The sequence below is a fragment of the Catharus ustulatus genome, chromosome 2, assembly GCF_009819885.2.
Source record: "Catharus ustulatus isolate bCatUst1 chromosome 2, bCatUst1.pri.v2, whole genome shotgun sequence".
Taxonomy (NCBI): domain Eukaryota; kingdom Metazoa; phylum Chordata; class Aves; order Passeriformes; family Turdidae; genus Catharus; species Catharus ustulatus.
Window position 1 is genome coordinate 21,775,891 of NC_046222.1, and position 16,211 is coordinate 21,792,101.

Sequence of the window (16,211 nt, forward strand, 5' to 3'; positions counted from 1 at the left end):
GAGTTACCTCTCTTACTCACTGGAATGGATCTGACACACGGACAACACAAAATAATAGCTTTAGAGAATATTCTTAATTTCATAAATATTTAGATACAATACAGCTAACCTTAAAAATCCCTTACCTTGAAAGCAGCATCATTTTGGCCTTTGTTATTGTCAATCCTGCATTAATAATAATATCAAATAATTCTCCAATCTTACGCATTCCATCAGGTTTAATCAAAGCCAGCGTTCTGGAGAGGAAAAAAATATTGTAGAGAGATACAGCCAACACAATTTTCCTCAGAGCATGTGGTGTGCATGTTGGGTTCACATTCAGACAAAACTCAGCACATCAAAGAGAGAAATTTTGTCACAGTCACATATTCACTATCCCAGTGTCTCATCAATTTCCATGTTGTTCCTTAATGCCTAGGCAACACATTATTCTGATAAGAACAAGCTTTGCACATTGTAATTTTCTTGGCTTTCTAACCCAAGTCAGCTCACAGTGTTCCACCAGCAGTTATTATTCACCAACTTCTCCCTTTGCTCTCAGAACATACAATGTGACTACTTCCTGAGCTAATTGGTATCTCGACAGCTCCTCACTCTGGGTTCGAACACAATTTAATTGTTAATCTCTCCCTATGCTTGCTCAGCTCCCTTTTTTCCTAATGTTAAACAAATACATAAAACTGAAGTTGTTAAAATTGCCTATTTAAAAATATTACCTAAATATGTACCTCTTCCATAAAATTTAAACAGTTGTTTTATTAATATAAATATTTAAATATTTGAAGTCCTCAGTGAGAAGATCCTCTTGTGCACGGTACAGTATAAAAACTTCATGGTATAGAATGTGCATGCCAAATAGCTGACACTGTTAATAGAAACAATAAAAGGATGGCAGAGGAGGTATTCCACCTCTTATACTGACTGACAGCTATATTCTATATTCTATGGGACATCAATCCAAAAATCTCTACACTCTCCCGCACATCTTTGTTTCCAAGTACATCCTGTCTTCTAGGTAATTATCTTTTCACACTGTACATCCCCAGGGCCAGGACTGTTTTATTAGCGAGCTTTGCATAGCACCAAGAACACCATCAGCACTAAACATATTATTAATCAGAAATAACAAGCACAAAAAGAAGGTCTGTAAAATTGCATTTTCTATTTGCATTCATCTTGTGGTGAGTCAGCTTCAAATGTGCCTGGCTTACAAACCAACAGATTTATTCAACCCTGCATCTCAGAATAATCACGTCTCTGACAATCCGAAAGAGCAGTTTCCATCTTTTACTCTATTTCCAATAAAGAAGACTCCCCAAGATGGATTTTTTTATTGCAGTACTTCTTTGAATGAAAGACAAATAACTGCAAATTTCCTATTTTATATACCAGCACAGCATGGAAAGCAACCCTTAGGTTAGCAGCAATATATTCCAGCCAGTGCAAACACGCTGAGATTACAGGAGATGGATGAACTTCCACTACGTTTACTCTGAACCTTAAGTGACCCCAGACTGACAGATGCTTTGGCAGGAGATAGACTATTTCACAGCAAATGTAAAGCAAGGGAGGTGTTAGGACCAGGAAACGTAACCAGGAAGATTTGAACATATGTAACATTTTATCATCAACTAAGGGAGAGGCGTAGATGACCTTCAGAGCCCAGAAACAGATTTCCTCAAGCACCATGAAGCTTCTATTCACAGAGCACCTCAGGCACAGACCCACAGGGAAGTATGATACAGAAGGACTCATGGACTAAGGCTGCAGACAGAAACTGCATTAAAGCATCAACCAAAACTTCAGTTTTCAGTGCTTCAGTCCACTGCAGTGCAGGCTAAAGTTCATTTAGCCCCATCTGCAGATCAGGAAAGGTCGACCTCTCACCAGCACTGAACACAGTTTGCCAGCATACTCCATTCAGCCTTACAGCCTGTCCCACTCTTCCCCAAGGATTTCACAGCTCCACCTCATTACGTGATATTATTTATCTTACCACAGGATGTACAGTGTGAATTGAGGCCCAAGAGGAGGAGCAGCTGCATGTTTGACCAATAAGAATCACACAATGCACAGCTTGCATCCTGGCACAGGAGGTTCTCAACACTGTCATTTCCCACAAACAATAAGGATCAAACCTCTGGAATGGGATCTCCAGCACCATTTGCATTTCCTCAAGGAACACTTCTTTGAATTCATGTTATTACACAGGTTGTTTGAGATAGACTGGTAACGCTAGAAATAAATTGTCCCCTTTTTAATTTCAAGGGTTTTAGTAATAGTGTAATTCCTACAAATTTACAAAGAAATATTGCATTACAAAGCAACTTACCTAGAAGAAATTAATACGAAGTGCAATGATCAATCCTTGTAATATCTTTTGTCTAACACTGATATTTAAACTTTAATATTTCAGTGTGAACTTTTCAGAAGTAACCAGGATACAAAAAGCATACTTCAGGATACTGAAGACTGTTTCTGAGATTGGATTTTGATTAATGTGCCCTATTTTTAGTTTTAATTAGGAATACATTTCATGGGGTTCAGCATGATGCAGTCTGCAGTGTAGACTTGAAAACAGTTTCACGTCTAGGAACCAAGGAGAAAGAAGCTTGCTTATATTTTCAGAGGGACTGTGTGACAGCACTGCAATGAATACTGAAAAAACATAACATGAAAACTGATCAAAGGAACAATGCACAAAGCATGCTGTGACTATGCTTTTGAGACCTGCTTTCTTCTAATAATAGGACTTCTGCACGTATAGTAGCTTATGTCTTGTAGAGGAAGAAATGCTGGCTACATCAATGACTAGAAGCATACGAATAATATATCCCAATCATAACAGAACACAAGTATTTCTGGGTGACACACAAGTCTTCCAACATCATTTTCAATAACAGTGATACTGACTCTACTTTACTACTTTACCACAGGACACACTAGTCAGACAAATGTTTACCTCAGGTTAAAAACACCCAGGATCACAAGTGAAAGGTTGCAGAAACAGAAAGCCCTGTCCTATGCCAGTGATTCCTTATGTGGCACACTGTAAGGAAGCACATGCTCACTTTACCATTTTAGTCACTTTTCTTATGATACACTGGGAGGGGAAGAGAAATACAGAACACTTAAATACAATAATATTTAAAAACTGACCCAAGACTTTAGAGAAGTAGGTATAGAAACTGAAATAGAACTGTCCTAATAATTCTAGCCTAATTCTAGAAAAAGCCTGTGTGAATCTAGCCTTTTTCTACACTGTTTTGTATGTCATGTACCTAGGGTCACAGTCACTTATTTTTCTGACAAAAATAAAGGTCCTTAACTAAAAACATCCAATATTTTTTTTATATTCACTCCACAGACTTCCTCAAAGGCCTCTGCTGAGCCTGCATGAGCACACATTGAGTGACCAAAGAATGGATTTTCAAAGTTGAACTGATCTGCCAATAGTCCTGTACAGTACAACGGCAAAAAAAGACACAAGAAATATTCTGCTTCATACAGTAACCTTAAAATTATTAATATAATTCCAACTGCAGATTATTTTGGGAATTATCATGCATTGCAAAAATCTTATTGCATCTAATAAGTGTTGTAAAACCTGCTAGGAACAGGCCAAAAAGACAAATAACTCACATTTCCTCAGGCAACTGTTTTGCCCAAGGAAACTCTTTTAATATGACCCTGTTTACTCAGTGAAAGCTTCTGTGAAGAAACTAGATTTTGAGAATCCCTTGCCTGAGTAAGGCACCTTTCACTACGTTCCTTTGGGCTATTCTGCATATGTAACATCACTTGAATATGTTATCTTTCAGCCAACATTCCTAAAATGTTTTCCAAACAACTGACATGTCATAAATGCCTTTTTTCCTTTTGTAGAGCAGTAAAAAAATTTGCCTCATCCCAAGACCAACCACTTAATTGACACAATTACAGTGTTGTCGTGTAGACTACAGAGTCTCCTACAAGAAAATGTCATTTTATCATAAGCTGCCTTTTCCTGGTATAACTGCATGAGCACTGCAAAAGCATGAGGAATTATGTTAATTTAGGCAGAGCAGGAAATACACAACTTTACATTGATATAAAGATGTAATTTACCCAAAGCTGCATTGAGGAACAAAAAAAGTAGCCACATATGCAGAATCCATCCCCTTGTGTGCTCCTTTGCTGCTTTTTCACCATTCCAACCCCAGCTTGGAGAAGTACTAGAACTCTTGAAAGATACTATGGCAGGCACTTTCAGAACAATTTTTTTGTGCAGTTAAGACAAAGATGTGTGTTAAAACATGCAGCTCTTCCTCTGTGTCTGGTTATGTACAACTCTCCAAAAAGAGTTCAAAACAAATCCATTTACTGGGAGGGAGCAAGAGAGCAAGTGATTAAGGCTCACTAAGAAAATGTTCTGTGCTCTTTTCAAAAGGGTTGGAGGAAATTATAAAAATGTATTAATTTGCAAATTCAGAGATTATCTGCACTGCCATTAAACCAGATCTAAATTTCTTGTAAATTAACCTTAGTGTCCTCATATTCTTAGTCCTGATATTTTTTCTCAGATGGTTTCTTAAAGTCTTCTTCGAAGCAAGTCTTTAAATCAGAAAAATATTATGAGTCTTAACTTCATCCATGATAAACAAACTAAAAACAAGCCTGCAATTTTTACTGACATTCTCACATTATTTTCTGTCCTCATGCACATGGAGCTTAAGAAAAGTTGAAAAAAATTCTCAGAAATAATCTCCATAGTGAGAGAAAACAACAGAGAATGGGAGTGGTCCCCCCAGTACTTTCATTTATTACTAACAGAGAGTAGATCAGACTGGTGCGTCACTAGGCTTCTGCACAGATCCCAGAAAGACAGCTGCAACTTCATAAGGTGTAGGCCTTTCAAGCCCAGTACACATCAGTTACCATATCAATTGTGCCCCAGGAGAATCCACAAATCACAAGAGCCCTATGGGTGCCTTCCCTGGTTGAGTAAAAAGCTGAAAAGGACCAATTTTCCTCCCCCCCTCTTCTCTCCCAAGATACCTAGGGGAGCCAGCAGCTGAGACCACAGAGAAGCTGGCTTTGTAGTGGTACCACAAGCAGGTACCACTTTGCTTCTTTGCAGCCATCAGAAAATCAGATCCCTTCAAACTGCACGCAAACATGCGGCCATCTCCTCTTCTGCCCACACTAATACAGAAACCTCACTTCTAGCAAACATCTACTTTGAAACCCCAACCACAAGATTCCACCCACTTCCCTTCTTACCTCTCTTTGCGGCTGCCAAGCTTGCGAGAGGTGTATAGATTCCCGTAGTCCACTATGGTGAGGTGCCGGGAGAAAACTGTGACTTTGCTGCCCACATAGAGATCCTCAAGGTGCAAGCTCTCATACTTGGTGCGTCTCAGAAACGTGCGACGGTTCTTCACATCATACTGCAGCAAAAACGAGATCAAAATCTACCTCAGCAAGAGATTTAGTTGTGGGCAAACTCAACTTAATCTTTACTCTACTGTCTGAAACTTCCACAGTATGTGGGATTGAATCTGTTCTTAATCAATTTAATTCCAAGCCCTTTGAACTTACAGGTGTACCAAGAAAGCCTAGAAGACTAAACCACAATTACAATTTTATTCCATTTAAATCGTCTCAGGCCAACAGCTATCTTTGATTTTTTTTTTTGTTTGTAATTTGCTTGTTCTAATTCAAGCTGTGATAAAAGGTTCAGGTGCCTGGTGGATGCCTCTGCCCAGTCTCACTGAGAGCTCCCCCAGCACATGCATGCTGTTTCACGGCTCAGTGGCTCGCACCAGAACGATCAGGATACACACACTGGCAGGTCTCCTCTTCAGGGCATCGTTCCAGTGATATTATGCTCTATTTGACTGCATAAGACAGCATTAGGGACAGGGAAACGATTGCAACACTTGGATGAGATGTTCTCACTGCCTAGAGCTGCAAGCTCAAAAGCCTGTCAGGACAATTCAGTTTTATGTATCATCATTCCAAGCAAGAAGCCAGACATTAATGTGCAGTTTTCTGGGTGGGCTGGCAAAGCACGGAAGTCAACCTGCTGAACAGTTTCTTCACTGCAAGTAGATATTACAGATGCCTTCCATTTCCTGGGGAAGGGGAAGCCTATGAAAGGAAGAGCTTTGTCCTCCTCAGGCAAACTCCTCTGTCTGTCTTGATCTACAGGTGCTGTCCTCCACTGCAATGGTGCATTCACTAGAATACCATTAAAAGAAAGAACATAATTCCCACAAATTTCGGAGGGGAAAAAAAATTTAAGAGGAAAATTCCATGTTCTGAAACATATGAATACAGTTTTGTTAGAAGGTTAGAAGGATTGTAATTGTTTTCAGGATAGCCAAAACTTTGCAGATTAAAGAATTGCAAATTATTTTGATACTTCCTTCTGCTGAGGCATGATTATAAGGAAAAATCCTTCCCTGCTGAAACATCCTTAGCCCCTCACACATGCTCCTACTAAGTGTTCAGTATTCAAGTGCAGTAGGGAGTGAAATAACAACATGGTAAAAAAAAAATCAAAGAAATCAACTCGAATTTAGCTATTTGTTTTCTCCTGGATTTTGCCAGGAAGCCTATTAACTGTCTCAACCATAAGCAAATTCTTCAATATCTTGACCAAAAATCTGAGTATTTCCTTGGTTATTTCACTAATGGCTGCTAGAAAGGCACACCAAGGTGTTTCTCTCTTCTCAAGAAGAGAGGATCTACCTGTGTTAAAGGGTCCTTCTTTAGAGTGGACTTTTGAATCTCTTTAAAACACATTTTTATAAAGTGAATGATAAGCCACAGAAGAAGAAATATAAAACTATTTGGACTGTTCCACTCCTGCCCATGTACATGTAGAAGTAAATTATCCAAAACAAAATACTTCTCTGCTAAAAATCTATCAATTTAAAGACTTCTTCTCTCTATTTAGAATATCTTTCGTAGAAAGAAAAATTATTAAGGGTTTAAGAATTCCCCAAGAGTTATTAACTTTGGAAAACTCGGAGAACAGGGCCTCTCTGGCAAGAGATCCAGTTTGACTGAAAGAACTGCTTGCTGTCCTTGGACAAAAATCTATGCTACCTTCTTACAGTTGCAAAGCAAGCTGCAAACTTCTCTCATTATTCCCACTGTCATTCTACTTCACCAACCAAGACATGAAAGGCAGAAAAAAAAGAAGCTCAGGACTTCATTTAACACAAGCCTTTAAGAGCTCTGCTCTACCCTCAGGTGAGGTGTGTGATAAGGGAGAATGGTTGTCAGGGATGGGGGAAAGGGGATGAAACATCCTCCTCATTTGTGGGGAAAAGCTGGCTCATACCCATCACCTCGCTTCTCTCAGATATATTAGAGGTAAGAGCAGATTGTCATCTCCTCAGGAAAGTACTAAAAGATGCAGAAGAATTAGGCAGCAATAAAGGAAAAAAACCCACCAGATTTAGCAGAAATAATTTTTAAAATCCAGAAAATAATTCTAAATGTAGTATCTGTCCACAAACTCACTCCCAAAAGTGATTTTGAGATATTCTTTTTCTTAAGGGTGTTCACGTACATTTTTGTTCATTTAACTTCTGCTCACATGTAGTCTATGGCTGTGTACACACCATGCTACTTTAACCTAAGAGTACACCAACAAAGTGCAAAAAGTCTGCCAAGAAATAGATACTGCATGAAGAAGCTCAAGAACACCTTGGAAGCTCTTCGTTTTGAGACATGTAGGTGAAATGAACAGCAATTTTGCCAGCCTACACATGGTTATGTAGGAAGATTATTACAGTTCCTGACTGATCAGCTAAACCATCTCTGGGAAATAAAAATTAGAAACCTTACATTTTGAAAATTGTGCACATACAGACATTGTACAAAGAACTAACTTAGTAATCAGTGCAAAGTGCATCTTCTCACACAGCTGGGTTTTATTGCTTCAATGAGGAGCAGCTTGGGTAAGAAAAGGCACATTCCACTAGATTTCTTATTTCTGCAGTTGGTTTTTATAGCAGGAAAGTTAAAATTTGATAATGAATATTCAAATATCCATAGTGAATATCCAAATCTAGGCTATTCTTAGACTCTTGACTAAGAATCAGAACAGACTAGCCCATGCCATTTACTCCATCCTAAAAGGACACACAAAGCATTGGTTGGCATGAGGATTATCTTTACAGTACATACTAAATTTTTATTTACATGCCTGCCACTACAAAATGCTGGTTTTCACTGCTATCAATAAGCAATTGGATTAGTTGTATGAACCACAAGTCAGAAAGGTCTGTGCAAGCACCATTGATGTAAAGATTTGGATCCCACTGTCCAAAATGTCCTATCTCTCATTAAACCAAATTTACCATTTCCTCTACTTTGATAAGACTCTTTTACATTTTACTCTTCAGAGACTTCTGGAATTCCTTCTGAAGCTTATTCTCCTGTTTGGAATTAGCTTCAGCTTGCTCTTCTCAAGCAGTAGGCCAGTGTTGCTGAGTTTCAATTCAGAAGCCCAAGTGGAGATTGAATGAAAACAGATTTGTGAAAATTAATCTCTCCACACCAAAGCAAGCTTTAAGAAAGAAAAAAAAAATAAATGTGGAAGCTATTCCATATGCTTCACTGTGAACTCATATTTTTGCTTTTCTTTTCCTCTTAGAACAAGATACACTTTAAATTAAATTTTCTTTAAATTATCTTTCTGGATCATTAATAGACATAAGCAGTGTCTTGCCATTCTATGAACTGTTTAACTGGATATTACATTTATAACAACAGATTTTTTTTTTCTTACATCCCTACCATTTCAATCGATGAATCTTTCGGATAATATAGGAGCTCATAACGCCGAAAGAGTGAAGCATTTGGGTCATACCATTCAGCAATGAAAGCATATCTCTCATCTTGACTCTGGAAAAAGAAAAAGGGCAAAACTGGCTATTACAGAAAGCATACATATTCTGTATGTAAAAATAAACAAACAAAAAGCTTCCTTCATTTGTTATCAGAAAAGAAAAAAAGAGGAAAAAAATCACTTGTAAATGAATTTGAACACTGCATATTATCTCCTGCCAACAACTGGTGACATCTTTTCACTTGTTAGCTATCATCTTTTAAATAGGATGGAACTTGGATCATGGCAGTTTTCCACACAGTCTCATAACTTACCCTGATTTCATCAGTCACGAAGCATGGACTACTGTTGAAGTTGTTGTTAAGACTTCTACAACTTAGTCAAAGTATTTAATTTATTTTCTTTTGTTAAAAAAACATGTGTTCACCTACAACTAAATTACAGACTCTTAACAAATTTTCTACACATCCTACAAGGAAACACTTCCCTCTTCCTTAACAGTCATATCTAAAGTTCTCCTCCTGCTGGACCCCCGGCCCGGGGGGGAGGCAGGGGCTCTCTCCTGCTGGCCCCGCGGCTCAGGGGGAGGCAGGAGGCTCCCGTCCCCTCCTGTTGCCACCGCCGTGGGAGCGGGGAGGCTCCATCCCCACCTCCCACCACCACTGCGGGTGCCGGTGGGCTCCGTGCCCCCCTGCCACCACGGGGCAGCGCCAGGTCGGGGCGAGTGTGCCCAGCGGCAGCGGCGGCTGGCCCTGAGTGGCCCCGCCAAGCAGCAGCGCCGAGTTGAGCCACCTCGCCCCGTCGGCAGCCCCGTGCCCACACGGCCCGAGGTGAGCCAGTAAACACCGTCATGTCGTGATTCTGTTACTATTTGGCAACTTTGTTGCACGTGGGTTCTCCCTGCGAATGACAGAGTGGCTTATAATTGGGTGTGGCTTGTGCATGGACAAAGAACGAAATGTTTGCCAACACCCAGGGATGCGGTTTATAGTCCGTGTGGCTTGCAATCGTGAAATTACTGTAAATTCGGAAAATAACTCTCCAAAGAAGAGTGATTAGAGAACAGTGATGACCGGTCAGGTGGTAATATGTTCAATGCACCAGACTGCTCCAGACCCAGAGTGAGTGCTGAAAGGAGAGTATTTCACAGCTCTTGACCAGAGACCACCTCATTCCCTCAAGAAAAGGGGCATGTTAGTCACCCCTGAAATCACATTCCTCTGCACAGCTCAAGTAATAGCAAATTAAGTGAATCTATAAGTACATTATAACTCAGAAAATTCTTGCTTTAAAGAATTAATTTCCATTCATTTCTCTACCATCCCCTCATTAAAATCACGCATAGCCTCTGCTCTCATGACTATGCAATTAAACAAGCAATACCTAATTGGGGAGAAATATTTTTCACAAATGTCCACATTAGTGGAAAATTACTACCACTAAAAAGCCCAGTGGCAATTATGCACTTTACTTTTGCATGCTGATACTTCCATAATAGCTGTGTTGAGCCCAGGATTTACATCTCCTTTCCATGGCAAAATCTACAACTGAGATCAGCAATGTCAAGAGTTCACCTATTGTGAAGATGAAAATAATAGGGTTTTTTCTCTCTTCCTTCTGTAAGAAGAAAGTGCATCTTTACATGCTATTAGCAATCTGGTCTCTATGAGGTTATACAGGCCATCAGGAACTTCAGCATGCATGACATATCTGACACAGCCTCAGGGCCCATTGCTCGTGTATTACAGCTTTAGGGGTCATGCAGAGTATTGCTACATTTTAAGTGTGCAACTTTGTTGTCTGCTGCTCCATCGATTTTTTTTTCAGTGACTCAATGACTCTGAAATCAGACCAAAGAGAAAAAGAATCGAAGGATTTGAATCATCTCCTAATGAAGCAACAAAAAGATTGCACAAATCTTGGTAAAAGCTGAATCTGATCCATCCTGATATCTGTGCTCCACATTTTGTAAAACTCTGTTGTCATGGGGAAAACGGAAAACCTCCAGTAACGCACAGACCAAGCCGTTTCTATGAAAATCACTGGGACAGGATGGACAGGAACTATTCTCACACCAAATGGGTATTTCTCCTAATACACCAAAAATGCTTTCTGGAAAGGTTGCTCTGAAGCTTCCTAAAATTCTTAAAATAAACAATTTTAAGGGAAGATTGTGTCACAACCTGTTCCCCCCTCAAACCAGATTGGTGGCACTCTCAAAAATACTTTGGAAGAGCTAGAGTATTTTTCTAAAAAATTAGATGGCTTCAAAGCATAAGAACAATATTAAAAAGCTGAAATGGCCAGTGAAGAGCTATCTTTAGGTATCTTTATCTTTCCTCTTTTTAGTTTCTACAAAAAACCCACCAACCATTGCCATATGTGCTTGTGCATGCTTTAGACAGATGTTGGCCTTGTTGTCTTCAGACAGAGTGAAATGAGGGACCTGACCAGCTGCCTTCACCAAGAACATTATTTTCAGAATAGGCCTAGAAACTGTTGTTATAAACATATAATCAACCTCTGGACTACTGCTATAAATGTACAATCAACCTCTAACAGCAGGTATCTAAATCCTGTTATGAATTATTTGAAACAGTTCCTCAAAGCTCATAAATCACTGCTCTTCCAGATCAATCCCCACTTCAGATTTAATGCTGCTTCCTAGTCCTAAGAGGACTTCAGCACAAGAGAAAAGCAGTAACTGGCAAACTCCTGGTCTGATGGATAAGAGCCCATAATTTCAGCCAGAAGCAGCTACTCACAGGGTTATACTCCCCCCACAGGCTAGTGACAGAAGCACCATCACAGCAGCACCTGCTTTCTCAAGAGCCCCAGAAATACTCTGATTGCTTTAGATGGTTGACTTGTTAGCTTTCCTGTTCTCCCATTTTAACATCTGGCAAGCCTGCTTTATTTTCAGCTGAATGCTTTTAGGTGCAGGCCCTGCACGATGTAAAACTTACCACATAGCACCAAGTGGTCACAAATTCAGACCACCAGACCAAAAAAAATGTAACTTCCATTAGCTTAAAATACATTCTTAATCAGTGGATTAAGAGTGCTACTCCTTCATAGGACATCTTAAATATGACAATCCTCTGCAGACATAAAACTAAAAAAGAAATTTTAAACAAAATTTTAAACAATCAAAATCTCTAAAAAATCTCTTTAAAAAAATCAAGTACTTCTGTAAGCATGAGTTCTCTATATTTCTGTTTCTCATCCCTGACTGTTGTGACCAGAACCTCTCTTCAGCTCAGATGTTTAATAAAAGCCCATACCCACCTGAATTCTTTGATGTCTAACTATGGTTGAGCTCACACTGAAGTCTAACATTCTGCATGACAGAAAGTGCTCTAATTTTCAGCATTGTACTGCACCTTAAATTCCAAAATTAATTCTTATCAATGCATGCTTATTAAGCTGTGTTATTCAAGCCATCTTCTGCCTTCACAGTTTATGTAATACGGGATATTTTCCAGGCATAACTTAAATCCACAACACTGTGTAGAAAGAGCACACAATTAGCTCTGTCTCTTAAAACTCAATTTCCTCCTCCCCTTCTATTCTGACACATGCGCTGGAATAATTTTTAGAACTACAATTTTGCAGCCCCCTCACTGCTGTGGCACCTCCCACTACTTTCTCAACAGGCTTCTCTTTAATGCAAAAGGAATATCAAAAGATCACTTTTCAAAAGGAAAAACATCTGGAAACTGCAATTTCCATGACAATGTCTTGACTACAGACAGTCCTCAACCTAAGCCTTGTATTCAAAAGCTCACTGACGAATTTTGTAAACATATCTCTTTTTATCCTCTCCTTGTAGAAAACAAAGCCTACCTAGTGAAAATTTCACACAAATTCTAGATTATTTCAAATTAAGCAAATATTGGATAACTTATTAACATTCTTAATCACATTTGAAATCTATTGAGTCAAATACTCTATTGTTGTTTATCCTTCTCCAACTCGTGCTACATTCTTTGGATCCACAGATTTCCAATATTACTGGTCCCTAGGCTTCTCAGGTGCCTTTCAGACTGGGTATGTTCATATGGCTATTGCTGCTTGGACCATCTGTTGCCAAGTAGCATGGGCATCTTCTGTCCTTGTAGCATTAACCAAGGCAATCTTCCTCTTCAACTGGGATCTCAGTTCAGTAAATCATCCCCTTATGCTCAAGGGTTGTGATAAGCACAGCTCTAGAAGGTTGAAGGCCTCAAATTTTCTTTTCAGATTTAGGAATCTGCAATTTTATGCCACATCAGCAAAATTACCTGGCTGTTCTGTCAGTTTATTAAGCAAGAAATCTGCTTTTACTACTAGATTGCATAAATTATGTAAGTTTCCTATGAAGCATGTGGGAATGATTAGTATAACCTAACCTTTTTCTTTTGCCCCTGGTCTCTCATATAAAATAATCAAGAATTGAAATTCTCAACCAATAACTTCAATCCTCTGCAATTACATGTCATACTTAAGTACTTAGTTACAGGATTCATATTATTTTTCTAAGGGAAAACAATTTCTCAAAAACACATAAAGGATGCCATACTGCTCCTCACTGCTCTGTTCAGTTCAGCATTAGAAGACCAGCTACATCTTGTCTTTGGGAGAACATGTGGTCATTTAATGCACATTTATAAAGCTGCAGATGATAGGGTCATATATTATTGCATTTGTAATTACATGATCACAGGTAATTCCTCTCAGAGCAGTCAGTAGTGCTCAGCACGTGCCTGTCTGCCTCCACTAACTCCAGCAGAGCCTGACAGTGATTTAAGCAAAAGCAGAGCTGTTCCCTGACTCAGAGCACGATTTGCAATGCAGGTCATCCCACATAATCACATCTGAGCACAAAGTTTAGGTGCTTTGCACTTAATCAACCAGTAGTGGCAGAACTAATGCTGCCATGGTCAGCTGCTGAACACTGTCTCCGCCTTCCAACTACGAGATTAATGCCTCCATGTGATGCCAGGAAGAGAAACACTGAGCTACCTGTGCACACCCCACTACATGATCCAACCAATATTGTACTTACAAGAAAAACATTTCTGAAAGGTTCAAAATTTGGCCTAACATTAAAGCTGATGTCAATACTAAAATGTTGTTTTCCTCTGCCAAACTGCCAGCTTTCAATTTCCAGTATTTTGAGAACTAAAGCTTTTCAGAGGAACACTGATTTTTTTTTTGTATTTTTATTAGGATTCTGAAGCATTTTCAAATTTTCTCCCCACATATTCCTATTCAGGCATTCCATTAAATTTTCAACCTCTTGGAGATCAATCTGGAAATTTTCATGCAGAATGGTTAAAAGTGGAGAAAGTTACAAGCAGCTGGAAGTAGAGCTTTGAAAGGAAACACCTACAAATCCTAAACTAAAGCTGTCAACAGCACTTCAAAGCAGTATAATGCCTACAGCATCTTCAGATTATCTTAGCTCATAATAATCTTCTGAAAAGCTTTTTTAACAAGAACTAGTTGGTTGCCTTGGAATCACAGCTAAGGGAGAACAGGTCCTTCAGCCAGCCAATACCACGAGCAATTAGCGCCCAGGAGTTTGTGTGAATGCTCTGAAGACCACACATGCTGCATCCACCTGGAACTGTCAGAGCTTGTCATGTTCTAGTAACAATTTATGGTCCTATGAAGCTGCCAACTCTGTTGACACGCTTCTCATTCACTACTGTGGGCACTTAAAACAAGTATTATTTTGTCTGCACTACTGCTTAACCAAATGCTGGCTTTATTTTTTCTCATATTGTGTCAAATTCTAAGGTAGTTGGACTAAATCTAGATTTCAGCTAGTACAGATGTCATGGTCGTAATTTATTCTGAAGTCAGATTAATGACAAGTTACATGTAAACAGAAGTTCTCATGATTAAAGCTGTTAATCAATTTCCCATTAGTAAAGTAAGAAATCAAAAACTTCTGTGGGGTACAGAAAGCAAAGTGGGTGAGTATAATCATATTCCCAAACTCTGCCACTCCTAACAGACTTTTACATTTTATGAAGATTTGTTCTACAATTCACAGATTACTTCTCCCCCAAAGCATAGGACTTTCGTAATCAGATTTGCACAACTGATCTATTTTATTCCCCTGAGATGCAAATGTCTCTGCTCGATGAAGACAGTGACTGAGAGGTTTCAATCCCATACATAGTTTGGATAAGATTACTTAGTTCCACCTACACAGCTGTCCCCTGCATTAGTGCATTTGATATTCAGTACCTTTTCAAAAAGGAGGCTATCTTCTCACTTTTGTAAAATGGGAATTATCCACCATTACTCTTTTCACAGAAGGATACCAAGATTTGATAGTTAAAATATTTGTACCATTCAGGCATCGTAAATCCCCCTTCATTTTGACAAAAACAGAGCAGAGGCAGGTTAGTCAGTTTATCCTGATTTCCTGCTTCCACAGACCTTTCACTTCAGCATAGGAACCAGGCACCTGTGGAAGAAGCCAGAAAAGGAAAATGCTGCTCAGTCCACTGCCCCTGCAGCTGCCCCCAGGAAGCTCTGCTACTCCAGAATGTTAGTAGCTGCGATGACTGGATGCAAATCCCAGTTTCTCTACTCCATCCCAGCGATTTGGGAGTCTTCAGACTTAAAAGACCACAGTTCAGTCATCAAAGAGTATATTGTAGAAGAGACCTTGGGACGGGGCAAGGACAGCATTGCTCCTATGTAACTAGAAAACATAGAGCATGATACAGTCTCTACAGCAAGAGAAAGAAAACAAGGAAAGACTAAAAATAGGAGTACTAAATTTAGTGAGGGATCACACTTAAATATGCAGTATGTGGAAGAACAGGTACACAGGTTTAAGAATGCCTACCCACCTCTCTCCACTTTCTGTGTGTAGCCCTCTCTTACATGTGGCTCTCCTTCCAAGTGTGTTGGAGTATTCTGCAGAAAAAGTATGATTTAAAAAAAATATATAATCAAGGTAGTTACAATCACTGAAGGATCCCATGCAAATAAAGATCATGCAAGAGTCTCTCGGGAACACATCTCAGGAGGGAGCCACTTCTCTGCAAACACACGAGCACCCTCTGGTGCCCACGGACAGGTTGAGCGCCTTATTCAAACCTCAAGAATTCACTTCTGAAATGATCAGTTAGAAGCCATTGCTATCTCTTCCTAGTACACCTAGAGTTTCAAAATTAGCAATCTTGTAAGAGGAGGTAGAAATGACTAAATGATAAAGCATGTATCACAATAGCCAAGGTGATGAAGTCCTTTCACACAGGAAAACTGAGACACATAGCCAGGTGGCCTTCCTCAATGCCCAGCCTCCCAATGTCAATCCCACAGCCCTCCAAAAATCCCAATGCCACAGTTTTTAAAC

At 39.4% G+C, this 16,211-nt stretch overlaps 1 protein-coding gene across 4 annotated transcripts in view; it reads right to left on the minus strand.

The window, feature by feature from the left end:
- Positions 1-16,211, minus strand: part of NME7 (NME/NM23 family member 7) — a 90,645-nt gene that overhangs the window by 67,717 nt on the left and 6,717 nt on the right. For 2 of the 4 annotated variants that reach the window (XM_033053420.2, XM_033053416.1), the window contains exons 2-4: positions 8,797-8,904; positions 5,263-5,429; positions 126-236 (exon numbers count right to left, since the gene is read on the minus strand). In XM_033053420.2, coding sequence (XP_032909311.1) covers positions 126-236; positions 5,263-5,429; positions 8,797-8,904 — 386 coding nt within the window. Of the gene's footprint in view, positions 1-125; positions 237-5,262; positions 5,430-8,796; positions 8,905-15,702; positions 15,770-16,211 lie in introns of all 4 variants that reach the window. The other 2 variants (XM_033053417.1, XM_033053419.1) reach the window with 2 other exon arrangements.